General features: G+C 41.1%; 3 protein-coding genes across 7 annotated transcripts; 2 read left to right on the top strand and 1 right to left on the bottom strand.

The window, feature by feature from the left end:
* The first annotated feature begins 1,641 nt into the window (after window positions 1-1,641).
* Window positions 1,642-15,195, top strand: trip6 (thyroid hormone receptor interactor 6). 5 transcript variants are annotated; one of them, XM_072687527.1, is made up of 10 exons: window positions 1,642-1,694; window positions 5,542-5,755; window positions 6,469-6,617; window positions 6,856-6,963; window positions 7,341-7,913; window positions 8,282-8,372; window positions 8,731-8,900; window positions 9,649-9,827; window positions 10,150-10,270; window positions 10,834-15,195. In XM_072687527.1, exons 2-10 carry the CDS (start codon window positions 5,551-5,553, stop codon window positions 10,963-10,965), a joined length of 1,728 nt encoding a protein of 575 aa, XP_072543628.1. In that variant the 5' UTR covers window positions 1,642-1,694; window positions 5,542-5,550; the 3' UTR covers window positions 10,966-15,195. The 5 variants fall into 5 exon arrangements, with proteins under 5 accessions (XP_072543628.1, XP_072543630.1, XP_072543627.1 ...); XM_072687529.1 differs by lacking the exon at window positions 1,642-1,694 and adding an exon at window positions 1,739-1,840; XM_072687526.1 differs by lacking the exon at window positions 1,642-1,694 and adding an exon at window positions 1,888-1,940.
* On the bottom strand, window positions 14,754-17,103 carry sst5 (somatostatin 5). The gene is made up of 2 exons (XM_072687532.1): window positions 16,934-17,103; window positions 14,754-16,288 (listed from the first exon to the last, which is right to left on the bottom strand). Exons 1-2 carry the CDS (start codon window positions 17,063-17,065, stop codon window positions 16,112-16,114), a joined length of 309 nt encoding a protein of 102 aa, XP_072543633.1. The 5' UTR covers window positions 17,066-17,103; the 3' UTR covers window positions 14,754-16,111.
* A 3,585-nt stretch (window positions 17,104-20,688) lies between these two features.
* mettl3 (methyltransferase like 3) lies at window positions 20,689-25,937 on the top strand. The gene is made up of 11 exons (XM_072687525.1): window positions 20,689-20,889; window positions 21,615-21,802; window positions 21,892-22,362; window positions 22,705-22,880; window positions 23,376-23,589; window positions 23,983-24,170; window positions 24,530-24,568; window positions 25,102-25,210; window positions 25,295-25,360; window positions 25,468-25,580; window positions 25,670-25,937. Exons 1-11 carry the CDS (start codon window positions 20,787-20,789, stop codon window positions 25,779-25,781), a joined length of 1,779 nt encoding a protein of 592 aa, XP_072543626.1. The 5' UTR covers window positions 20,689-20,786; the 3' UTR covers window positions 25,782-25,937.
* Window positions 25,938-27,312: the final 1,375 nt, after the last annotated feature.

Below are 27,312 nucleotides of genomic sequence, written 5' to 3'. Positions count from 1 at the left end.
TTTTTTCTATTGGAAATGTAATTGACTCAAGTAATTAGTAATACTCACACTTCTTCCTACTTCCAACACGATGAGTCAAGAGCCTACCCAGAAACACTGGGGGCCCCACAACTCTAATAATTCTGCCAAAATACTCAATGAATGCATTTTAAGGGCACCTGTCAGTCACAGGTCCTTACAATCATCCCAACATTCACCTCCAATGCGGTGCCCCTGCCCTTGAACATGGCACCAATCCCTTACAGGGTACCACACACACACACATTTACTCACAACTAGGAGGCAGGTTAGCATAGCCAATTCAGCAAGCATAATTTTGGGAGGTAGAAGGAAACCTGGAGTACCTGGAGGAAACCCCTGCAAAGACAGCCAGAGTGAGCATTAAAACACACACAACCCCAGGCTCTTGGAGCTGTTCAGCACACACACATAATACCATTCTGCCAAGTACAGACACTCCAAAATACGTCTTAGACTTAGTAATGTACTTCAACTACTTAAAGTAACAAAATGTAGCATTTTATTAATTTTATCTTAAAACCTCCTGCCTCTGCACACCAGGAAGTGCACATGTATCTCTGATAAATCAGGCAGAATGACACTTGTGAGAAGGTAACACAGTTAACCTGATGCCTTTACCGCTGTCACCTCTGATTATCTCATTCAAATCAAATCAAATTTTATTTGTCACATACATAGTCATACACAGTATAACTTGCAGTGAAATGCTTTTATGACAGTCTGCCCACATCAAGCTATACAATAAAAATCTACATTTAAACTTAACTAAACCTTAACTTAATGACGTAAAGTGCAAAAGTGCAAAAGAAAAAAAAAAAAAAAAAAAAAAAAATAGAATAAGTAAAATTTAAGTTAAAAAATAAAAAATAAAAATATAGAAATATAGAAATATAAGCAAAAAAAATACAAAATACAAATATACAAATATATATACACAGATGAAATAGTGCGTGTCTGTGTGTATATATATATATATATATATATATATATATATACATATGTACATATTTATCTGTATGTGAGTGTATGTATATATATTTTCGTTATTGTCACATAGGGCATTCTGACAATTCTGATCAGTTAGGTGGTAAATCCCTGTGTGAAATAACAGTTTAAAGTCCAGCAGCATATATATCTGTTTTCTCTGTGCAGGCAAGCTTCATGGAGGGTAGGAAACCACAAGGAATTTTTATAGTTCTACAGTGGCAAGGCCAAAAGTAGCAAGAGAGATTTGCCTTTAATTACAGGCCAGGCTATCTCGGTAAAAAGTAAGGCCTTTGGATTAGGTCGCCTCGGGCGACAGGGTGTTTTTCCCTTTTTTCCTGTAGATAAGGATATGCACCATCTGTCATTCCAATATGGGACACTAGCCGGCCAGCACAACCCCCCACGCACCCCTTACGTCACGAGTTTGGTGCGCTTCCCAGCGTATTTTTCCCCACCCGTATTTCGACAGGTCCCGCGTCCTGCGCTCTAATTGGCTGATAGTATTTCCACAGCTGCGCTCGGATTGGCTAGCAGTTTATTCTCATAAGCTGCTCCTCGACAGTGTGAACTCGTAGCCAATCCTAGCCGAGGAGGCGGGGTCTGTCTGAATACGAGTGGGGAAAGAAAAAAAAAACGCCGCTTCTCCGGGGCCTGTGGCACACACTCACGCAGGATCCAGGAAAAAAGTAGGTTACAGGAATGCAACCGATGCTGGAATAGAAAGTACTCTAGTCCAGACATCTCAACAACTCTTAGATAGGCAGTCGTGAACACATCGAAGACGTGGCGAAGTGCGGCAGGCCAGTTTCGGCGCTCTTTGGTGTGACAACAAGTGAGGATGGCGCTAGCTCTAACGTTAGTCATCTCCTACGGCGAGCCGGACAGTTAGCATGGGCAGACCACCAGCCTGTAACTTCAGCGGCTCATGCACAGTGTTACTCCATGAGGACGGGAGACTTTCAGTGATGAATTTCAGTTTAATCCCTGTTGTGTGTGCACGCCTTTGGTTTCGCATGCTCAAAAACACAGAGTGGCTCAATGGCCGGAGCTGCAGACTTTAAGCTACTCGTCTGACATGTTTACAAGATTTAGTTTTTATAACATAACCCGACACAGGGGGGCGAGTTGGCTGCATCCTCGTTGCTTAATTTTGAGGAGCCGGAGCTAGAGTGTGTTTGGTTCCGCAGATGAGAGGAGATGAGGGGCGAGTCAGGCCAGCTGTAGACGGGGTGGATTAGCCAGCGTTTTAAGAGGTAACGTTACGGAAATCGATAAATGCTCCATTGTTCCTGTTTCCCTGCAGCCCTCACACGATGCGGGGTGGGTTTAGAGGAAGCGGTCTAGGTCGCTTGATGCCGAGATTTGGTCGTGGGCTAAACAGTTTATGGTCCAGTGGCCCTCTTCCAAACTGCCGGAGTGTGGCACTAGCCCACCGTGATTCACCGCCGGTCCTGCTCCGTTCAACACGTTGTTCTGAGTGTTTATCCGTTCAAAAAAGCTCATTGTGGCTAATACCAAGTTAAAAACTCGTAACTGGAGTCTGTGTATCTCGGCCCAACACTCCTCGGGTTTGAGTAGACACTCAAACGGGCTCAGATACCAGCCTAGTCGGCCTAGTCGCGTTGAACGCCCTCGCAAACTTTTATGGCTAGCCTACGTGTTTTTAACGCAAAGCTGTGTAACGAGAGAGCGCCTAATATTGCTCGTTAATCTTTGCTCTCTTGTAGTACATGAGACAATTTAGCTAGCTAAACGTCTCAGCCATTATTTATGTCTAGCGCTGGACGATATATCGTGCATACCGGTCTACCGTGATGTTGACATACCGTGATAGTTTATGCACTTCCGGTTTAACAACATAGCTAGCTAGCGTTGTTACTGGGTTAGCTATGGATGCTGTATCCATGAGACTGTAACTGTAAAACAGCTGATTTTTGTAAAGCAGCTTGTTGTCACTTTTAAAACCTATTTTGAGCACATAAACCCTGCTGTACTGTTAATTTTATGTTACCCTTAAGTTCCCTACCCCTATCCCTATAGTGCAGATTTATAGGAAGTGCTGCCCAAGAAAAAGTTAGCCAGTGTTAAGTAGGATGTTGTTGCGATCACTGTTAAAATCTCCAAAAAGGCAAATTTCTTTTGGTCAGTTCAGTGTGAAATGCTGACGCAGTGTAAAGAACAACTGCCCGATTCACCTAATATCAAAAAAGTAGCTACAAACCAGTTAAATGAGGATACAAGGGTTTTGGCATGACTGTTGGCTAAAAGCCCATGAAATGGCCCCAGTGCTAGAACAGCGGATATTCGGAAAACCTAATATTGGCTTAAAGTCCTGTTGGAAAGGTCAAATTTACAAGCAAAGCTGATAAACATCAGCACAAAGTCGTACTTATTTGTGGGAAAATCAGTTTTTTTCTCAGTTCAGTGAGCCCTCACTTTCCAAGTTGGGGGAGTGTCGGTAATAAAACACTGCAAATTAGCTATATTTTAACTGAAATCACACCATACTTACGATTGCCGTAGTGGTAAGCATTTATTACCCTATCAGAAAATGCTCCCTGGCTTAAAAAATATTTTAATAGCCTAAATGAACTTATCAGAGGGTAAAAGTAGGCTAGCTGAGGTGTCCCTATTTTTTGGGTGAATTTTATTCACTTTTGGGAGAGCTGAGGAAATGACGGTATGCTTTGTTTGTATAATATACGCAGCAAAACATTACAAAAAAGCACTGTAATTGCACGCCTGTATGAACAGAGGATTTTGGTTACTTTTACCTGTAAGATATAGGTTTTGAATCATTTACATGTTGCAGTATTGTACTGGGATGCCCATGTTCATACTTGCTGTAAAAAAGTCCCTGTAAACAGGACAGCTTACTCACCATGAATGACCAACAGCTCCTTAGTTTCTCCTTACGGTCAAGTACAAAAGTCATGTACACTCATGTGCCATTTTTCTCTTATGTAAACTATCGACTATAAAAACAGCTGTGTCACACAAGCATTTTGCTTTTGTCAGTTCTGCAGCGTCACCTTTGACTGGACAGGAGGTTGCTCACTACAGTCGTACTGAGCAGTCATGAGTTACTGTAGCTTTCTGGACTGTGTGGACGTCTCTCGTCAGCAAGGCGTTTCAGTCTTGAGTATTGGTGCTCACTCGATGTCTTTGTCTTTATCACACCATTCTGAGTAACTCTAGAAACAGTTGTGTGGAAAATCCAAGGCGATCAGCAGTTTTCCTCAAACCAGAAATCCTCAGACCAGCTCGTCTGGCGCCAGCAGTTGTGCCACGCTCAAAAGATCACATTTCTTCCAAGTTCTGATGGTTGACATAGACGTTACCTGAAGCTGCTGGCCTATATCTGCAGCATTACATGCACTGCTGTCATGTCTAATCATGGTTTGCAGGAATGATTATTTCTACAGGTGTTCCTAATGTATAGACTGGAATGGAAGCAGCAGTACTCAGGAATCATAGGTTCACCCAGCAATACTTGAATCTAGTGGTGTTGACTCAGGTTTAGGCCATACATGGTCAATGACCCTTACCTAAACGCCAGCTTTGTAAATGAAACAAGAACCTTCCAGTGTCTTGAATGTTTGAGGGACCATTGTGAAGTGGATATTCATTGTTGTGCTTGTCCAGATGGGTCAACCAAAAAATGATTATTACACAACATTTCCTATCTCGTTCTCATATAGACTTTGTACACAAAGGGTCACGTCTAAATATTTAAGACAATGGCCATTGTGCCAATGGGGGATCAGGAAGAACTACTTTGCACCTGTGGGAATGTGTGTGTGTCCGTCTGCATGTGTATGTGGGAGGCTGTTTGCTCGAGGACCCCTGGAATTCCCCTCTCGGTTGAGAATGGTTCCCTTTTCCTGCTTTTTAACTGAGAGCCTGTTGTTGTAGCAACTGTGAGTTGCCATAGGAAACCCAGAGTGGAGCATTTTCTAGTTTCCCTTGGAAACCGTCTGCATACATATATAAAGCATGAGACCTCGATGACCAGTGTGATCGGAAGCAGTGGTGTAGTTCTCGTTGGTTGATGTTCGGTTAGTGAAGGGTTGTTTTATGACTCTGGGGATTGGAGTCATTTCCTCATATATTCCTGTTGTGAATCTGATGATGGTTCCAGGGTTCCTCCCTGTTTATCCAGTCCTCGCTACTTAAAACTGGCCCTTGATGATGGTTCGCACAATGTATTCACTATGACAGACAGTTGTTTATGTGAACGGGTTTCTACCTTTTACTGTAATATGGCTGAGACAGTACACCTTGAACTTCAACTTGATCTCAATTAAGTCCACTAACTTGAAAGATGTTTGTAATATAAGCCTGTGGGCATTGGCTCCTCTAATGCATGTGATTTTAACAAATAGGTTTTGTGTTCTTTTCTACACACAGGGAAGTTGCTGTCTCTCAGTATGGTGTAGATGTTGTAGATAGATGCTGAAGATTAGTTTGGAAACCGCTGGAGTGTCCCTTCAACTGAGTTTAAAAATATGTTCATTTTCATATTCCTAACAGAAACCCATTATGTCCGGCCCTACCTGGCTGCCACCAAGAACTCTAGGTAGTCCAGAGCGACCCGCAGCACAGATGTCACACTCTGGCCCTGCCTACTACCGACCACCTAAGAAGGGTCCATCGGACCAGAGGCCCAAATATGGTGTCTATGACCAAAATGGAGCAGCAGGTGGAAGCGGTGTACCTACAAGGTACATGGCCACTGGACCCTCAGGTGAGAATGTCTTTTGGGCAAAATCCAGTACCTTTGGTGGGAGATAAAGCGATGCTTTATTGCTACTATTTACTGATGATACGTTCTGATATGTGTTAGGGTGAACATTAGGGCTACACGATATTGGAAAAAACATTATTAATATGTCAAATAAATGATATTGGGCAGAGCTGCTTCTGGTAGATGTGTAATGGAAAATGAAAACAGAGCAGAGTTTTCTTTTACATTATGCAGCAGTGGGTGCTTAAGGGCCCAACAGTGGCAGTGCCACAACCTTGTCATCAAAAGCCAGAAACTCTAACCGCTGAGCCACCACTGCTCCGCTAATTGCATTCTATGGCATCTTGTGACCAAACAAAAAGTTCATTATAGTCAAACAGCTCTCTTTATAGCGTTGACCTGAGACTGAGGGGTTCAATTCTTGACTTGCTATTAATGAGTGTTGAAGAATGATTTCTGTGAAACCTGAATCATAATCCCAGAGGGCTTTTTTTTCTCATCCACAGAAAGACACTGCTAATATAAAATACTGATTTTCTGTTAAAGGATATGAATCACTGGATGATGATGGTTTGAACAGAGGGGAGGCTGAATATGAACATGGTTTTATTTGGTCAGATAACTGTGTGGAACAGTTGTAGAATTTGTTCAGTGTACATTGGCAGCTGTTTTGCTTTAAAAAAAAAATTATTTGTATGTGTGTGATCATTTAGGTGGAAGCATGCATCACCAGCATCAGGATGACCATTCAGGGCCATCCCCCTACCATCCCAAATCAGGAGAGCACTACTATCCCCAAGTGGATGGGCCCAAAGATAACCACCTCACTTGGAGCCCGCACATGGCAAGCTATGATCACCATGTGAGACAACCAAGCCTGCTTTCTCTGTCTTAGAACATGGCAAATCGAGCTGTGGGGCTTTGAGGGACTACATTTTGGGGATGGGGAATAGGCAAGGCAAAACAAATTTATTTGTATAGGACATTTTCATACACTGAGGTCATTCAGAGTATATAAAGAGAACAAAACGCAGAGATTTTAAATGGACTTTATGGACCTCTTGCTTGTTCTCAGGCCCTTATGCTCTTGTTATTTTCAGGCTCGGGGCTCTGATAAGCATCTAGCGTCTAGTATTGATGCAGAAATAGACTCTCTAACCTGCATGTTGGCTGACCTGGACAGCCACCCTCAGAACTCAAGCACACAGGTACAGTAGTTCCTCAGTCATCTCTTTTGATAAGCATACTTACTACCTGGTTTGACAGTTGGGTAGGAAAAAGAATAGGGCTAAATACACTGTAATTAAGTAAAATTACATTGTCAGTTGTAATGTAATCATAATTCTAAAAACCTTGACTATAATTATAACATTGTAAACAGTGGATTGTACATAGTCCTGAACATCTACCTTGAGTGCAGCGTGCAATGTGTTAAATGCAGGATGCAACTAAATTTCCCAGGAAATCTCTGGGAGACGGATTGGTGGCCACTGGTATAGAGTTTCAGTGATTCAGTGTACGGTGTATTCCATGCTACAGCTCTCATTGCTTAGAATGTTCCTGAGATTACATTTCTCACCCACAGCTGTATGATAACGTGCCTTACAACAAGCACCTCCCCAGTGACCGCTACAAACCCTCTGGCCAGGCGGTGGCACAGTCCCAGGCCAGACCCTCCATGGGCTATCCTCCTCACTCTCAGAGTCAGTACCATCCTTCTCCTCCTTACACCTCCACTCCACAGCCTGACTACGCCTATCCATCCCCCTCTTCCTCTGCCCACAAACCATACCCCCAACCAGTGCCTGCTTCCTACACCACTGCCTCCACCCCGACTGGGCCACGCTTCAGCGTGCAGGTCAAAACCGCACAGCCTGTTACCTACTCCCAGAGTGGGCGGCAGGCAGAGCAGGCCTACACTCCACCCGCTCCTCGCCAGCTTGCTTCGCGCCCTGCTCAACAAGACCGCCCGTATTACCCAGAAGCACAAGGGCAGGCACAAAGCTGGTACCCACCACCGCCCCCTCCAGCCCAGGAGGCACACGGTGACCCAGCAGCATACAAGGGGGGAACAGGTCAGGTTCAAGCGGCGAGCCGAATGCAGGGGCCACCAGGCAAAAAAGGACAAGAACAGGGATCTTCGTATCAGTCTAACAAGGTAATTTTCTCTATTAAGTTTCAGTGTCAGGAGTGGGTGCAACTTCAAATAGTTGGACACATTTGTTAGAAAGGGTGTCCACAAAATTGGATGTATAGTGCGAATGCAATAACATGAGCATTATTATTTAGATATGCATATAAAAACAAACCATCTGCCATCAGCAGCTGGCGTCCAACAAAGCGCAATTGGCCTTGCACTCTTTGGGTAGGTAGATATCTCTCTCTTGTGCCACATCACTTCAGGGTGATGCTGGCACACACAAGCCATCATAAGACTTTATGCATAATGCTTTGAGAATCTGCCCTCTTGGATCATGTTACGATCATTTCAGACTCATTACTGATTTTGCCACGTTGTACCACCAGGGGCCAGTGTCGAGGCCAGAGGAGGAGTTGGATCGGCTCACTAAAAAGTTGGTGTATGACATGAATCATCCCCCTACAGAGGAATACTTTGGTATGATGCATCTTTCACAACCTAAAAAAAAAGTGTTGCTTCTGTCATATACTTGAAGAGTAAAACTGATCTGTATATCTCAATAGCACATCCTTGATGGGGGTTCAGTATAGACAAGCATAACAAACCAAAGTACCAGTTGAAATGTTCTTTGCCTGGTTACGCAGTTTTCATATACAAGAAATACCTTCTTTGTATATAGTTCTCTAAAGAACCTTTCACAAACAGACCTTTGTAGTAGCAAAAATAATTTCTGTATTGTTAAAAAAAAAACCTTTTTTAGTACTATATAACATGCCTTTTAACTGCTATAGTTTTTTATTGTGAATTTCTTGTTCATTGCTCTCCGCTTTTTCAGGCCGCTGTGCGAGGTGTGGAGATAATGTGCTAGGTGATGGCAGTGGCTGTATTGCTATGGAGCAGGTTTTCCATGTGGAGTGTTTTACATGCATCACTTGCCATGCTCGACTCCGAGGCCAGCCTTTCTATGCACTGGACAAAAAGAGCTACTGTGAGAGCTGTTACATTGTGAGTTTTGTACTTGACACTTTTACTCTTCATCCTCCTGGGTAATTTTCTTCCTATTTGCTTTACCTTTGTCTTCTCATCAACATCAACTGCTCTTTAGTCAGTCCTTTTTGGACTTCTTTTGTGGAATTTGTCTTTGTCCACGTTTCATTACTCCTTTTTCTCCCCTCCACTGTTCCTCTATAATGACACTTTGTGGTAGAACTGGCTGTGAGTTACATGTATGTATGTATGTATGTATGTATGTATATATACATACACACACACACACACACACATTCTTCTGTCACCGTTTTTCCTCCTTGTTATTTTCCATCTATTTAATGACCTCACTCTCTCACATCCTATCTCTCAAGATGGCATGTCATGTTCTTTGCACTCCATATTTTGTGTGTCTGTGGTTCCTTGTGTCTTTTAAAGGTGCCATATAATGCATTTATTGCGTATTTTAAGTTGTTATGCACCAGCAAAATATAACATATATATACATATATAGCAAAATATAACATATATAAGACATATAAGACCTGGCTGTAACGAAACATCCTTTTTTAATTGTAGTTGACTGGTTTTCCACCTCTGTTTTGGTTATGCTATTAAATTTGAAGGAGACTACAGTTGAGGTTCAAGGAAAACAGGTTGGCAGCATAAGGCACCTTTAATTAAATTATTAAATAAATGCTTGAATTTCTTATTACAGTTATCCATTATCTGTTTTTTTTTTTTTTTTTTATTCCCATGGCTCCAGAGCACACTGGAGCGCTGCTCAAAGTGCTCAAACCCAATCCTGGACCGCATCCTGCGGGCGATGGGGAAAGCCTACCATCCGCGCTGCTTCACCTGCGTTGTCTGTGGCTGCTGCCTGGACGGGGTGCCCTTCACCGTGGATGCTGCTTCCCAGATCCACTGCATTGACGATTTTCACAGGTACCTGCACTAGCTTTGATGTAAGCTTGGGTGCTAAGATTATTGTATGTGTTTCTTTTACTCAGGGTATGCTCATATGTGGTGACTCATTGGGAGCGTGAAGGAAAATTATTGGTTGAAATTTAAATTAGCAGAGACCACCTTGTAGCTTTTTTTGCTACACTGTAGAAAAAAAGTAATACCAGTATTACCAGACCAAACCTGCGCAGCTACAAAGGTGTTCCAGGTGTAGCTTCAGGTGTTCATTTTCTCCCAAATGTCACTCAACTGGAAGGTGGGCATAGGCATGCAAAAATGAAGTAAATACTTACTTTATGTGCAGGAAGTTTGCTCCACGTTGCTCTGTGTGCGGCCAGCCCATAATGCCTGAGCCAGGCCAGGAGGAAACTGTGAGGATTGTGGCTCTGGACCGCAGTTTCCATGTCAACTGCTATGTGTGTGAGGTAAGGACTGTTGAAGCTACTTGCTATTTTGAGCTTGTGAATATAAAGCTACCTTAGTTATTTGTCAGCTTTCAGTGTGGTGTTAATTAGAGGGGTCACAGGAACCAGAACTTTGGTAACAAGTCAATTCTTAAATTAATCAATTATACATTAATCAGTATTATACTATATGGGCAAAAGTAATGGGACACCTGCTCATTCGTTGTTTCTTCTGAAATCTAAGTTATTGAAAAATGTATCCTGTTTTTTGGTAGTAATGTAGGAAGGGAATGCTTTTGGATTTTGGAGCACTGTTCTGTATGCACAGGTGTTGCATAGCCCCTTTCCTTTCTAAAATGCTGTTAAAGTTAGCTGGGTGGTTGTAGCTTATTGTTTACTTAAATACTATAAATATTTACTATAAAGTTATATTCCTGTGCATAATGGCCATGCCTAATGTGTTTAATGAATCCAGCATCAAGAATTATTTCACTGGCGATAATATTGACCACCTAAAGTCTGGTAGCTCTAATGTCAGATATCTAATATTTATGAGTGATCATTTGTGTCTGGTTGTGTTGCAGGAGTGTGGATTGCTCCTTTCATCTGAAGGGGAGGGCAGAGGCTGCTACCCTCTGGATGGCCACATTCTGTGCAAGAGCTGCAGCGCCCGACGAATCCAAGACCTTTCTGCCAAAATCTCCACTGACTGCTAACAACTTTCAGCCCAACAACTGTCACCTTTCACATTTCTCCATCCCACCGCTCTGGTTTTTGATGTTGTCTGTGAGGGCTGTTCGCACAGTCCACCAAACTGCCACCCCCCCCCCTTTCTATTAGCACAAACCAATTCTGTGAGTAATTTGAAATAACTGATAGCTGAATTCCACATACTCAGGGTTTACAGTTGTAGCTGTGAATAAGAATGAAGTTTAAGACCTTTTTACGGGCCGTTTAAATGAAGCAGATGGTGAGTTTACAGTGGAGATAAATATATTACCTTTGTATATTCCCAGCAGTGTGCGTGCATGTGTGTGTTCACATGTGTTGCTCATGTTTTCTGAACAGGGTTAGGGCTTAATCAGGGTACTTTTGTACTTTCTAAAGTCACTGCCGCTGAGAACCTAATATTAGACGTCTCTATTTTTGTCTATAATCTTCAGATTTTTTTATCGCTCAAATGGCTGACTTTATTCTGCATGTCCTCTAGTTCATATATTTGTCAAAAGTGTGTGAAACCCCCTTTCTGTAACTGACCTGGGTCGCACTTCAAAAATTGTTGGCCAAAAAAAATCAGAGGTGTCTTAAATGATTTTTTAAAATAGGCCGTATATATCTGGTATTTGTTTTTGAGGTTGTTGTAAGAATATTACAGATTATTATTTAGTGGTCCTTTATCAAGTGAAATTATCTTTATTGCACTTGCAGATCATTCTGCATCCTTCAAGCATTGTTATTTGAATCAGGCAAACCTTTCAGCACCTGCAGTGAGATCATTTCACTTGATAAATGACATTCAGTAAGTAAAGATGCAGCACAATAACTGAATCACCAGCATTGGCAGATACCGTTGCATGCAAAAGTTTGGGCACCCCAGTCCCCATATGTTAGTTTTCTGTAAATAATTAATACAAAATATTTAATATACAGAAAAATGTCATTCACGGCAGCAAGGATGGGACGAACCGGTCCTGGTGGACTGGATTCCTGCACGTTTTGTTGGTGTGTTCTAGCAGGAACATCAGCAAAGTTCTGCATATCTAATGTTAAATTCTTTAAAATTGCATTTGCTGGATTTAACATATTGAAGAACAACTAAACTAAACATGTCTCATAAGAATTTTGGCACACTCCATTTTTTTCCACAATACGCTAAATTCAGCAAGTGAAGTCATCTGCCTGCAAATTTACATGTTTAACTTTGTTTCTTTTAGAAGAACGGATTTTTCCTCACATAAGCAACGTGTCGTTTTAACAAGGGTGTTCATACTTGGGCATATGACTGTAACTGACATGTTATATAAATATGTTGGATAATCTTGTAATGTTCTTGCAACACATTGCTGTGTGTATGTTCTACATTTGTTTTAAGATGTAGAAATAATGTCTGCATTTAAAGCAACATTATGGAAAATTAGCATTTCTTGCTCCTGGGCTCCCCCTACAGTCAGGAAGCATCATTGTCCTTTGAGCCATCCCTTATTGACATGTTTTTCTAGACAAGCTGAGGGATACAGAGCATGTACAGTAAATTTATTGGGTTTTCCATTTGTATGATTCCTGCACACCTCACCAAAGTTACATACTGCAGTTGGCAGGGTGCTGAGCCCAGGGTAGCAACGATAAGATAAGATTCATATTGTTGCTTTAAGTTTTGTTTTTTGTTTTGTTTTTGTTTTTTGGGCGCAGTGCACTTGACATTTTTCTCGTCCTTTATCCTCAGTGCACACTATGGAGTGTCTGTTACTCTTGAACACTAAGAAATCAGATCTCCCTGGCTGGCCTCAGCAGGAGATGTTGAACATATCAGTGAACAATAACTGTAACACTTGATTTGGTCTTTATTATAGAAGGATATCAACATGTGTTTAATACCTAAGATTTAAGCTTGAATTTTGATTGTAAAGACAGTGACAAATATAATGCCAGCTTTTTCTACATATCATACTGTGGTATCCATGTCTGACTGAAAATTGAGGGATTGCTCTTTCTGTGTTAGTTTAGAGCTCAGTTCTCCTTCCAAACCCTTACCTTAACTATCTCAGATCAGCGTAAGAGAGTACCATGGTCCAATACAGCTAAATGAAGGAAGTGTCAAATATGAATTATCTGTGGAGCTTGGTGAGAAGGTGTGCTCCGTTAGGTCATGCAGGTTGGTGTGAATATGAAGTATTATCTTCTATAAGGAAGAGTTGCTGTAGATGGATGTTAGTAGTATAGGAAAGTGTGTGGTGAGGGAAATGCTGGAGATATTTAGTGAGTGAGGCAACACTCAGATAGCCGGTCTTTAGCTCAGTGCCTCCTGAATACGAGGTAGACATTTGCAGCTACCAGGGCAGAGGAACTTGCATTTTGAAACTTTGGTACTTTGGTGAAGTGGATTTGTAGTTTTTGGGTGAGGTTCATATTTATGGTCATGTGCAGAATTTTGGGCACCCTGAAAATCACCCACAGAGAACACGCGTCAGCTCATTTTAATGCACAATTACTGTTTAAATGCTTAATTTAACAGATTTGGGGGGGGGATAAACTTTTATTTTTTTCCATCCAATTTGCCAAATGAATAAAAGTAATTCTCTCAGATTTTCAGTACTGTCATTTTGCTGCATGTCGAGGATTTAACTTTTTTGGAACATGGGGTGTCCAAACTTTTGCATATGGCTATTAGTGCACCAATGGGCCAAAACATTAAGACCATTCATAGATGGTGAGAAATACCATTTGGTTATTTGTAGCTGACCTGTTCGATGTTAGAAATGAGTGGCTTTGAAAAGGGCCAAATTGCTATCTGCATCTTCAGAACCGCAGGGCAGGTGTTGGATAACTATCAACAGTAGTCCAAATTAAAATCCGGCCACAGGGTATTCAGCACCAAAGGCTCATCGACATGTGAGCGCAATGAAGGCTATCTCATCTGGGTGGAACTGACCGAAGGGCTACTCTGTCATTAAGTGATAGTTAAAGGAACAATACTTCAGAACACACAGTGCATTGCACCCTGCTGTGTAGCTGCAGGCAGAGCAGCCCATGTTAAGCCCTGTCCACCATTAAAAGTGCCTATAATGGGTGAACAAGTGTCTGGACAGAGTCCTGTTTTCTTTTACCTCAGTGGGACGGTCAGGTATGTGATGCGGATCCACTTTGCTACTGTGGTTAAAAGGAGGAGATCTGGTGCTGTGGTCAGGTGCTACAGGGAAGGATGCTGTTTTGCTTGTAGAAGTTGACCGTCAGCATATCTGGAATTGGCATATTTAATCTTAATGTTTTGGCTCATTGGAGGATATATTAAATATGCAGTATGTTGCAGGAGGATAATTTACACCCTGGAGTAAATTAAAATAATGCTTGGAGTGTAAGTTTCATGAGGGATGTGGGTGTCATGCTGTAATTTTCATTGTGATTGGCTTAATATCATATGTCTTGTATGCCATCCTTTTGTTTCTATATTTCATACTTTCTTTTGGAAGTTTTGAAAGATTCTTTTTTTTTTTGTTATTCGCATTTTCTTTTAATCGCCCACATTACTGTAATTTTCTGTATTTGGTTTGTTGGTTGAAATGTTTTAGTGTCTCCCCCCACCGTATTACATATGACCCTCATATAACAATGAATACAGGCTAAAGATCACCTACTAGGTTTATTAATTCATGACCTAGCATATATAGCTTGCCGAGAGCTGAATGTTGAGACTAGTCTAGTTGAGCACACGCAGTTTGTTATGAAAACTCAAAGCACAAAATGACCACTGCCAGTTTCTTTATTCGATTTTTGGAATTGAAATATGTGTTTGAAATATTGCCATCTTTGACTTAACCTTTTTTGTGTGTTTAGCAACAAGATATTTCATGCATCTTGGTTTTTCTGCAAAGTTTCTTTTGCTTTGGTTGTAATTTAATTCGGTGTTACTGAGCACCCAGTAACTCCCTCAGGTGTGATGTGATTCATTTTTTCATCCCTCTCTGGATGTTTTTTTTGTGTTTTTTTTTGTTTTGTTTTGTTTTTTTTGCGCCTTGTTCCTGCCCTGGTGCGTTTGTCCCTGCCCACTGATACTTATAACCAAGTGTCCTTGGTGCTGCAGATGAGTTCACCTTGTGTTTGATAGACGAATAGTGAATAATACACTCCGTAATGAAGATCATTGTGAGTGTGCATGCAAGTGTTTCCTCTGCTTTTCTCTGATCAGTTTAGGAGAAACCTCAGTTCATAAATCCATCCATTTTACAACAGTTGATTGTCCGAGTGTTTTGTTATGCTTCCAGCATATGAGCTGTATACGCTACCAGATCAACCGTTGTGCAACTTCACAAATTGCAACTAATCTGAAAACAGCAAATGTGTTCTGAAAGATTAAGGGGGAGTCATTGATTCCAATATCATTTACAATCAAGAGTGAAGTTATATAATACTAATATTCAGAATATTAATATTCAGATTACTTTGTTGGAATTATCAAATCTCAAAACAGAACATTTCTAAATCATTCTTTTTGTTTGGTGCTCTCGAAATACACTTTAATGGGTTATAATAATTACAACTATATTGTTTAGCTCCTTGACTATAAATTATTTAATAATAAAATAGCAAAGCTGAGCAGTAATCTGAACTTCAGCCAGATGTTTTAGATGTGACAGTTATGTTTTCACAGGTATTTGATGGTATCAGAGTTTTCAGTTGTGTGGACATATCGAGAATCATTACAGCTTGAATCTGAATTTTAATCCCAATGTTTCTTTAATCATAAACTACCCATGTCTCGAATCGTCCCGACATGTCATTTTATTATTTGATTATTATTATCATTATGAGTTGCTTCACATCATGTCATAAAAGACATTCTCTAAACACTGCCAGTTCTAAACGTATTAGGCATCAGTTGTATCCCACTCTCTCTGTATTAATGTGTTAAATTGACCAACCTCTGGACCATTTACATACACAATTCTAAAGCTGTAGCTCTTCAGACATGAAAACAATACTGTAATATAATCCTAACAAAACAGTGCAGGTGTACAAAAACTGGACTCAGCTGGGCAAATACCCAATATAAGCTACAGCATTAAATACAGAAGTCCTCTCAGTTTTGCTGATGAACATAAAAATAAATAAACCGTCTGAGGCAGATAATTCATGGTAGTGGTGCAGCTAGCAGGAGGTGAAGGTCTTCCAGAAGAAATTGCGGCAGCCGGTTTTGCGCTCCCGCTGAGAGAAGGGCAGCTGGCGCACCACTTCGTTCCGCACATCTGCGCCTGTTAGCACTTCATTATCGCCTGCAATCTCCAGCTCAGACAGGAGCTTCAGCATCAGCATGCGGGAAAGGTCCTTGGAGAAACAGAAGGGGAATTTATGTCAAACACTCAAAATAACCCATCCAAACATCATTCTTATAATATATGCTCAATGCTGGGGGGCTTTATACCCCTCTGGCCCCTGCCTGGCATTAAGCATGGTTCCAATAGGTTCATGTTTCTCTGCTTCAGAGAGTCCTTTTCTGTTGGCAATCCTCCACAGGGACTAGACAAGCAGTGAGTGTGCACACAGGTGCAGCTTAAAGTGTCTGAATGCATTCACTAGAAGGGGTGTCCAAAAACATTTGGACAGTAGTGTATTTACCTCTTATCTCTAGGTATTGTTTGATGTATTAATCCATCTTGCCTTTTATTATGTCAATGTGACTGGACAGTCACCTAAGCATTTCACAGCAGGCTGCACAATGTGTCTGAGTTTAAGGAAAGTGCTGTATCAATACAAAAATGATGAAAATAGTAGATACATGGGGTGCTGAACCTATCAACCCTATCAAATGAGTTATTAAGTATTTACTGCATTTATAAATAGTGGTACAATTGCTGGGAAAACAAGGTTAGATGGTAAAGAATGCATTACTCTTCCAAAAACACATCCCCAGTTCCTCCCACATCTAAACAACCACGACATTACAGCAAAGATCAACCCCATGATGCTCACCTCATTGTCTTTGGTGTCTGCTTCTTTCTGGAGCAGCTGGGCCAGCACGTCTCCTCTGGGAGCTGCACTGAGCCTACTGACCAACACGAGGACAGAGAGAGCCACCAGCATGACCTGCAACTGAGAACACATCTTAACGGAATATCACACACACTCCCGGAACCTCAGCCAACCGAGAACACCGATAATGATCCAGTGACAATGAAAGGCATGTTATATACCTGAGTGATACACGGGGGCGTTGAGGTGGGTTCTGAGGATTGTTATTGGTCGAGAAAGGGCAAAGCGTAAGAGACGGGTGGTTATGAACGTGCTTGGTAGTGGGGGGGCTCTCTGTTCTCTGTTTGTGGACGGGTGGGGTATTTTTAAGTGTTTATGAGTGTGCATCTGTGCATGGGCGTAAGCCGGGTGGGTGTTTGGGTGCGTGTCGGGATGAAAGTCAGGGTGTGTGTGTGTTGGAGGGGATATCTCAGTAGGGAAAAACTTTGATAAGGTCACATAAAAAGTGTCATCTTTGCTACCACACTAATTGCTGATATTAGCCCTAGTTTTAAGGGTGTAATGATTAATTGATTATAATAGCTTTCTGGATTTTAAAAAAAATCCAAAAAATCAGCAATAAGAAAAATATATTTTTAAAGACCTGGTAATGATTGTTTTCAGGTTTTATGAGAAAAACACATATTTTCCATATTTTTACACACCTAAAAATCTAGGGTCTTTCACTGGTTCTTTAAGCGATGCCACAGAAGAACCACTATTGGCTCCATCAAGAAGGTTTGAATAACCACACTTCTCTATTATATAAAACATGGTAGTTCTGGTAGTAGGTAGTTCTTCTACCCATTTTCTTAGCTGGAAGGCCATCATTGAAAGCAAGTCTATGATTTGTTGTTTTATTAGGTTTGTGTTTTTTTTACTCTAATTCAGCTCAATTAATTGTGAAAATAACTCTTAGATAACTCAATTACTCATATACTCAATAAGCACAGAAGAACCAAAAGTAGCTCCCATGCTTTGTTCCTCATTAACTAGTTTCCTGTAAGGACCCTTGATAAAAACCACTGACAAAAGTACTCACAGTCATTAAGCTCTAATCAGGGGTGCTAATGGCTGCTGAGCCAAGGAGTGCACTGACGTAGAGCTCTGTGAAGGCCAGAAGTGCGTCACTTATGATTAAGTGCAAAGTATGTTTGCATGTCTTGCTCTCTGCATGAGGTCCTTGTTACACCAAGCTGCTAATGACGAGAAGTGACTCAAATGTTAATTGGTCTGCAGGCCCACTGCTCCCCCAATAAGAATCCATCCTGTACACTTGCCAGCTGACTGCAAGGAACACGCACGCACAGTGACATATACTGCCATACACCCATCACGACCTGGTATTTAACGAGTGAAGATGTAAACAGAAAGGAATTCATGAACTAACACACTGCACTTGCTGTGTTGCTGGACAGAAGAAGTAGATAGCATAGACAGAGCTTCTACAAGCACTCCGAAGGAGCTCCATACTCGGACTATGCTAACCTTAGGGTGACCATATTTTGGCTTTCAAAAAAGAGCACACTGGGGACACTGGGGTTAGGATATTGTGGCCCATGGGGGCTTTTAGTATACCTAAATATTAGAGCCATGGCAGTGTATGTCTGTGTGTGTGTGTGTGCGTGTGAGTGAGAGTTAGATACCTTTAAAGCCGTGCACTTTAACCTTCATCAACACTGAGAAATAAGCTAAAAAGCCTATATGACCAGATCATCTCCTTTCAGATCAGCTCTCGCAAGTCGTTAAGTCTAATAAACAATACAAATTAAATCACCACCATGTTTTACACATTTGCTTTATTTTCAAGTTAATAATTATATGTATTTATATATATATATTATTGTGTGAAACACAATAAAACGTTTATTGTGACTACATTTTATATATATATATAAAATGTAGTCACAATAAAAGTTTTATTGTGCTTCACAATTTTACAAAAACACTGTTCAGTCCTCCTGGTGTGTCAGACAGGGTATAACTGTGTGTATAATTGATTTGATTAATTTGGAACCTTTCAGAATAGTTGGTGCACGAGACCAAAACCAAATAATAAATAAACTATCTAATAAAACTGAATAATAAAATACTTCAAACTGGTGCCAAGCTAATGTGTGGTAAAAGGGCACTAACATTCAATGTAGCTTCCACCCCCTAACTGCACATGTCCACTTCTGGATTCTCTGATTACGCCTACCACTCACCTTCCCCTGTCTCATCATTACCAGTTACTAGGAGGATATGTCAAAGATGTGTGCCACATACTGAAATTTGCCAGAGCTCCTCGATGCTAACCAGTTCATTTTGTGATGCGTAGGTTAGGGGTTGAATTAAGATCTAAAAGCATCATTGTCACACATGCAGTAAAATATGCCTCTTTATGCAGTCTTTATTTAGATATAAACTAAAAGTGTGTTATACTAAACCCTGGCAACCTGACACAGAACCAAACCGTAACCATTATGAGCCTTCTCCTAATCATGCATAACAAACTACCCAACACAAGGATCTTAAGTTTACGAGGGCAACATTCTGGGATCTGTGCATAAACTGGGGATCTACAGAAGCAACAGATTACTGAGCAAGACTGCAAGACAACTGCTGGATTCAACTACCCAATCAGTGCAGGCGATTCAACTAGTCAGCCATAATGCAGGACTGAATCAGCCAATCAGCCAGTTACCAAAGGTAGGATTTCATTAGCCAGTTGAATAGTGGGATTCAAATAGCTAATTATAGGGTTTAGGATGACCTGAGCAGATTGCTAAATTTAACAAGTCAGTCAAAGCTATCACTGATCTAATTAATCAGATTGCATGGTACAACTAGCCAGAACATTAGATGAGAGGATTTAATTAGCCAGCACGGAACATGCTGTGAATCTGTAGGCCTGCTAGCTAGGTGCGCCCATTTCTACTGGTCCTACTAGAAAAGGATACAGTTTGAGAATTGTGATCATATTTTGTAGCATGAATCAAATCAAACTGTGCTTCAATACAGAATTAATAATAATTAATTTAAAACAGAATAAATAATAATTGTATAGAAAGAACCAACAATACATGCTTGATCTGTGAACATTTATATCCACTGAGATTATCAGCCACTAGATGGCATCCTAGCTACTCTTTCATCGAAATTCATACCACAGTTACTTTCAGTTATAGTCACTACAGTAAACTCATTTATTCACAGTTAGCTCCAAATATTTGCTCTGTAGTTTGTCAAATCGTTCTTCAGTCGGAATAATTTGCATGAGCAAGAAAACGTGATTAAAATGAATGTTATTATTGTATATAAATAAATAATATATATTAAAGATACAGCTAAGGTGAATTAACACGAGTATTTCAAATAAAATTTACAGCTTAAAATATTGAAATTCCTTAAAAAACATAGACAAAAACGCTTATTCGTGGTCTGTCGTTTGACCAACATCTTCATTCAGTAAATGGTTGACTTTTATTTTGAAATATGTTTTATTTACTCTCTCCACTGGCGCGCCCTTGATTTCACGCCATTAATAATTAATTCTTTCATTTCAATTCTTAATTTTTTCATTATTATTATTTTACATGTATATCGCATTAAAATTCTTGGTTTGGGGCGATATAGCAAAAATATGTTTGAATGCTCTGAGAGTTTATCATCTGAAGGCTTTTATGCGGTCGTTTTAGTCTCGGTTGTGAATTTCCGCTGCAGACAGGAATTTGCCCCTTTGTGTGTTTAGCCAAAGTTTGCAGCTGCATCGTTAAGGCAAAAATACTTTCAAAATAATCTCAGTCGTGATCTTCATACAGAGCTGTTTAACATGTCGGATACATGGAGCAACATCCAGGCTCACAAGAAGCAGCTCGATTCTCTCCGAGAGAGGCTCCAGAGGAGGAGGAAGGACCCCACACAGCTAGGCATCGGTATGTTGTTGTGTGTAGTTAGCTATAGCCGACTGCTTATCTGGCTGCAGTTAGCTAGCTAACTCACAGCTTCTGTCCCATTTAGGGCTTAATGCATTCAGCTACCCAATGTTATTTTAAAGTTTAGAGTTCAAGAAGTGTAGAAGCACTAGTAAGACGAGTAAGCGCTCTTTCAGAGGTTAAGATTCATTCAAACGAGTAGACGCCAGAAGAAGATCAAATGCAAGCTAAAAGGCTAATTTAAGGAGCTACAAGTGTCCTATAAGTTCTCCAATGTTCATCTGATTCTTATTAGGATCTGAGTAGATATAAAGTGTAGAAAAAGTAAGCCTTTATTAACAGACATCATCTTTTTCTACTATACCTACTTGTATTATTGTTGCTAGAAGTATTGTTCTTTTGGAGCGGTTTCTTATGTATTTTGGTGGAGATAATGCTTTCCTATGGAGATTGTACAGGCTGTGAGTGCACATTTGATCGCCTGTGTATGCAGTGGTGCAGTTTATAGTGGCTGAAGGAACTATTAGAAGTGGTATGTAAGTGCGCTGATCATATGATGTAGCTTTTGGTTGACGAATACCAGTTTGTGAAATCAATCCTACAGTTGTACATATGACTAATGATTAAATTACGTGAAATGACCTGATTAAATGTTCACTGAGGGAGCACCAGGAAGTCAGCAGTCATGCCTCTGCCTGTGGGTTTGTTTATATCTTTCCTAACAGAGGTTGGAGGGACTGATGGGGCAGCCACAAGGAGTGACAGTCCAGGGCCAGCTGTTCAAACCCCTTCGCAAGTAGAGGTGGAGCGTCCGCCTGACCCTGAATTAGAGAGAAGACTTTTGGGATACCTGTCTGAATTGGGACTGTCGCTGCCCACCGATTCTCTCACCCTCACTAACCAGCTCAACTCTGTATGTATGGCAGTATGAGCCTTAATTCAATAAGTGTCTGTATACGTCTGTATTTCTTCTTTATTTTTTTTTTGCTTTGACTCTCGCAGCCTGAAACACCAGTAACCCACACGTGTATCCAGAGTCTTCTACTGAAATTTTCTGCTCAAGAGTTGATTGAAGTCAAGCAGCCAACCATCACCACTTCGTCCTCCTCTGGTTCCTCGTCCACCTTAGTCATCTCCGTAGATCACACCAAACTATGGGCCATGATTGGCAGTTCCACCACCCAACCTCAAAGAACTGGTGTCAAAAGAAAAGTCGAGGATGGTGTTCACCAAAAAAGGCCCCCTGGCTCCTCGCCTTCGCTTCAGTCTCCACCTTCGCCGCCCAAGACCTCGTCTATTTCTTTGGCTGCTCCCTCTAGTTCACAGACGGGAACGTCTGATTGGAAGTTGGGAGGTGGTGGAGGAGGGCCAGAGAAAAAGGGGCGGACCAATAAGGGAAAGGCATCTCATGTGGATATGGAGATAGAGAGCCTGTTGAGCCAGCAGTCAACCAAGGAGCAGCAAAGCAAAAAGGTACAGAACATTAATAAAACGTCTGAAGCATCAATGATGCCTATGAAAAGGAGGAACTTGGGTGGGTCATTTGTTTTAATCACTGATGCTCAGTGATTGTTGGGGTTAAAGTGTGTTTACATATGTGGTTTCCATTTTTTTGTTCTCCGGTGGAATTTTAGCTGCATAAATCTCAACATCAATACTGAATTTTACCAGTAATATAACACACACACACATTCTGTATTCTCTGAAGTCTAGGAGTGATTGGAGGTGGATTTATCCTATTAAGAACAAAGCAATACTGGTCGTGTGTGTGTGTGTGTGTGTGTGTGTGTGTGTGTGTGTGTGTGTGTGTGGTAGGTGAGCAGGGAAATCCTTGAGCTACTGAATACCAGCTCAGCCAGAGAGCAATCCATCGTGGAGAAGTTCCGTTCAAGGGGTCGAGCACAAGTGCAAGAGTTCTGCGATCATGGGACTAAAGAAGAGTGTATGCGTTATGGAGACACACCACAACCATGCAACAAGCTGCATTTCAGGTAGGTCCACCACCACACACATCCACACCTCCATTCAGAGATGGATGTTGAGCTCATAACAAAGTCCAAGGCTTTTCATACATCAGACATGAGTTAATTTGAGGGGCAGCACATGTGGAACTTTTAAAACTTCTATTAACAATAGTTACAGTATTTAAATTGGTCTCCTAATGAAATGCAAGGGGCATTTGCTGCTCTTCTGCCCCAATTTCATTTTTATCCTTTAATTTCTTTCCATTTATTTCTTTAGTGCATGTGGTGACTGTGTAGGGTGTGAGGGCATACGTTGTAAAATTATGATGGTTAAATAAATTAAACATTTGAACATGTTCAGGTCCGAGATTAACAGTAAACGTCCCTTTGGGTTTTGAATCTTATGGATTAGCAATTGGGTTAAGTATGTACAGAGTATTAGATATGAGAACAAGGCAGGCTAAACGATTCCTTTAGGTGAATGAAGCATCACTGGCTAAAATACTCATGTCACTTCCATAGGCGAATCATCAACAAGCACACAGACGAGAGCTTGGGAGACTGCTCCTTCTTAAATACATGCTTCCATATGGACACCTGTAAATATGTGCACTATGAGATCGACAGCCCACCCGAGGCAGAAAGCGGCACCCTGGGGCCGCAGGCGGGGGCTGCTGAGCTCGGCCTACATTCTGGAGATGGGGATAGCAACGTTGGGAAACTGTTCCCATCCCAGGTGGGAAATCCATTGTGTGTCTGAGGGAATGGGAGAACTGTAAATTGTTGGTAATAGCTCTGTACAAGATATGTGAGTTAATTAACTAAGATCATTAACAATTGGCCAATACTGCATTCAGGTTCATTGTATTTGTTACTCTCTCCAAATTGTCACAACCTATGTATTGACCTGATGTCAGAACATGTATTACTTAAAGATTCACACAGCCTGAAGTGACCTTGGTGACTCCACTTTTCAGTGTAATTCTGCCATCTGCAAACTCCCAAAAAAGCTAAATGCATCCATGGCTAAGTTTCTGAATGAATGTCATCAGCCTTCTTTTAAGAGCATGTTTAATTTTGAACTGTGATGATTTCAGCACAGATTTGTCATCTTCTGTGTCTGCTTTAGTGGATCTGCTGTGATATCCGCTACCTGGACGTGTCCATCCTAGGAAAGTTTGCTGTGGTCATGGCCGACCCACCATGGGACATCCACATGGAGCTTCCATATGGAACACTGACGGATGACGAGATGAGGAAACTCAACATTCCCATTCTCCAGGATGATGGTTTCCTCTTCCTCTGGGTCACTGGAAGGTATAGCTAAAAGTGGGGTTGATTTACTCTAATTTGCTTTATTTGTTACTTGAGTGTCCTATACTTGCAAGAACCTGGCTTGTGGAGCAGGTTAGCACATAGGTATATTGTTTTAATTAAAAAGCCCTTAGAAAACCGCACTTGGCCTCATCCCTATTGTGTTTAAATGTTTATCCAGTGCTTAACAGTTGCGCTATAGGTTAAGGATAGTGCATTATTCTAAATCAGAATCTCCCCATGAAACCATGTCAAACAGAATTTAATAAGCCTTACACATATGACAAATTTTAAAGTTCTTGTGATTGTTCTCAACCTCCTCTAATGTAATGTTAGTATTTACTGAAATTTGTCTTTTACAGAGCTATGGAGCTTGGCAGAGAGTGCCTAAGCCTCTGGGGGTAAGTGCAAATACAAGAACATGTTTTTGTTTGGTCTTGTATAAGTTTGTGGTTCTGTGGTATTAGAAGTTAGTATGGCCGTAGCCTTTTGATACATTCATATTCACCGTCTGTGAATTGAACAGCATCTCTAGGGGCTGTAAAGATCTGAGAAATGGTCTTTTCTTGGCACCCCCCCCCCCCCCCCCCAGCAATCACAAAAATGATTTGAGTATCACACTTGAACACTCCTTGTACCCGTTAAAACAGTGGAGGACCACTCCGGGCCTGGAGGGCTGGATTCCTGCACTATGTTGTGCATTTCATGCTCAAACACACCTGATTCAACTTACCTGTTATTTTCCAGGTTTAGTTGGTATTTTAGAGCAGGAAAACCAGCAAACTGTGCTGGACTCCAGCCCTTGGTTGCTCACCCGAGAGTTTAGATGACCTGAACATTAAGATGTTGGGGAAACTAGGCTGTAAACTCATGTTATTTTCTCCTTCTCTCTCCCTCTCGCTTTTCACTCACTCTTATTCTCTTGTTGGCTCAGGTACGAGCGCGTTGATGAGATCATTTGGGTGAAGACCAACCAGCTCCAGCGGATTATTCGCACAGGCAGGACTGGACATTGGCTGAACCACGGCAAAGAGCACTGCTTGGTGAGTTTCTGTGTGCATATGCCTCAGATCAGCTTGTTTTTGTCCCCATCTTGTCCCTCCTCTTAAATCTCTGTCTTGTATTAGGTAGGGGTGAAGGGAAACCCTCAGGGATTCAACAGAGGTCTAGACTGTGATGTTATCGTTGCAGAGGTACAAACACAACTATGACTGCAGTCTTTGTCATGATATGATACTATGTTGATATTGTGGTAAGAGAAAAACAACCGTGTTGGTGTTGTCCCACTCACTTGTGATAGGTGCGATCCACCAGTCACAAACCAGATGAGATATATGGCATGATTGAGCGTCTGTCTCCTGGGACCAGGAAAATCGAACTCTTTGGGAGACCACATAACGTCCAGCCAAACTGGTGAACACATTGAGTTGTTTCAGCATTTTTGCTTTTGGATTTTTATTCTTCCTAGCTTTTACTTAAATCTGTCCTTTCTCCAATTCCAGGGTAACTCTGGGTAACCAGCTGGATGGAATTCACTTACTGGACCCTGATGTAGTAGCTCGCTTTAAGAAACGCTATCCAGATGGAGTGATCTCCAAACCCAAAAACATGTGAAGAACATTGTCCAGCAGTAACCGACCCATTCACTGGGGTGTTTTCAGAGACTTTCAGGTTACAGGATCATTTAAAGACCAGATTTCTCTGGTCTGTAAACTTTTTGTTTTGTATTATCATTTATCATGTTTTTAATAAAACAGCTGGTTGACACGGTTTTAAGAAATGCTTTTAATTGCAAATTGGCACATACAGATTAGAAAATTAGACATGAGAGTTGAGGACACTTTAAAAATCATTTGAATATTTTTTGTCTTAAATTGATCAAACCAAAATTGATTATTTCAATTTTAATAATATTTAATAATATTATTAAAACAATATTTAAAATTGACGTTAACTCTATCAGCCTCATTTTTGTGGGTCAGATACAATTTGCAAATGCTGTACATATTCATACAAAAAGGACATATAAAAAGTTTTAAATAATGTTAAACTGGATGATAAGATGGGTTAGAAGTCTTGTCTTGACAGTTGCTAACATTCTTATTAATTGTAATCTAGGACAAAAGCATACCTGTTTGCTGCGATGTCGCTATGTGATGCTGTTAAAATAGAAGAATTAAGCATTCAACTGTTGTAGAATTTAACACCTTGGCTCTGCATATTAAACCGTCTGAGCTCTGTCATATGAGAGGCCAAATGAAAAGAGCACTTGGAAAGAACTCAAAATAGGCCTGAAAATAAGAGACCTCTACCTCTTTGCAAGTACAGTTTTACGGTTCATACTTTTTTACTGGTAAAATGAAAACAAATTTACACAGAATAATCTGCAGCCTTCATGGTACCAGAAGATACCATGCCAAGGAAAGTGAGCAGTACAGGAACTAAAAAAAGGCATAAAGCACTTTTTGTAATCTAATGACACAATCTCTACACGAAAGCACTGTGGAACCATCGTTTTCTTCTCACTTCAGTGTAACTCTGCCAATTCCTGTGGTAAACATCTTGTATGACTGTCTTGTTTCTGTGTTTAGAAGAGGGATCATCAGTTGAGTAGTTATGAGACGCTGGAGCCTCTATCTTGTTTTAGTCCACTTTTCATCACTAATGATGAAGCCCCCTTACAGTCCTTACTCCTTACAGTTCACAACGCAGGGGTCAGGGTTCGTTTTCTGGAGCTTGGCAACGCATGGGAGTTAATATGTGGCATCCACTGCATTGATGTTGCTGTCCATCTGGTGTCTAAAGGAAACCCGGGCCTTCTGGGAAAAATACACCTGAGGGCCACCCAGGCTGCTCCCACTGTCTCCTTCACTGCTCGTGGATGTTGTGGAAGAGAGACGTAGCTTCGGTTCCTCATTGGGTACTGTGGGTTCTTCAAGAGAAAATGACATTAGAACATTAGAACTATAATAATACTTGGTTGGCTGGAGATAATACATCACAACAACTGTGCTTTGTATGGTGGATAATGTAGTTTAACGAAGAATTCAAAATACAGTGTTGCACTTAAATTGCCTGTTAAACCTAACTTTGCTAGTGCGGTCCATACTCGGAGGTGGAAGAGGAGGAGGAGGGGTTTAGGGCA

Source organism: Salminus brasiliensis, chromosome 9 (assembly GCF_030463535.1).
Source record: "Salminus brasiliensis chromosome 9, fSalBra1.hap2, whole genome shotgun sequence".
Lineage (NCBI taxonomy): Eukaryota > Metazoa > Chordata > Actinopteri > Characiformes > Bryconidae > Salminus > Salminus brasiliensis.
This window is presented reverse-complemented; position numbering and strand designations above follow the sequence as displayed.

Excerpts from the sequence above, each read along its gene's own strand:
- mettl3 (XM_072687525.1), top strand. The coding sequence starts at position 20,787 with ATGTCGGATACATGGAGCAACATCCAGGCTCACAAGAAGCAGCTCGAT. Across the intron at positions 23,590-23,982 it reads GGAAACTGTTCCCATCCCAG|TGGATCTGCTGTGATATCCG; the intron begins GTGGGAAATCCA and ends TGTCTGCTTTAG. Across the intron at positions 25,361-25,467 it reads GTGATGTTATCGTTGCAGAG|GTGCGATCCACCAGTCACAA; the intron begins GTACAAACACAA and ends CACTTGTGATAG.
- sst5 (XM_072687532.1), bottom strand. The coding sequence starts at position 17,065 with ATGTGTTCTCAGTTGCAGGTCATGCTGGTGGCTCTCTCTGTCCTCGTG. Across the intron at positions 16,289-16,933 it reads CAGACACCAAAGACAATGAG|GACCTTTCCCGCATGCTGAT; the intron begins GTGAGCATCATG and ends TGTTTCTCCAAG.
- trip6 (XM_072687526.1), top strand. The coding sequence starts at position 1,899 with ATGGGCAGACCACCAGCCTGTAACTTCAGCGGCTCATGCACA. Across the intron at positions 5,756-6,468 it reads CATGGCCACTGGACCCTCAG|GTGGAAGCATGCATCACCAG; the intron begins GTGAGAATGTCT and ends GTGATCATTTAG. Across the intron at positions 10,271-10,833 it reads TCAACTGCTATGTGTGTGAG|GAGTGTGGATTGCTCCTTTC; the intron begins GTAAGGACTGTT and ends GTTGTGTTGCAG.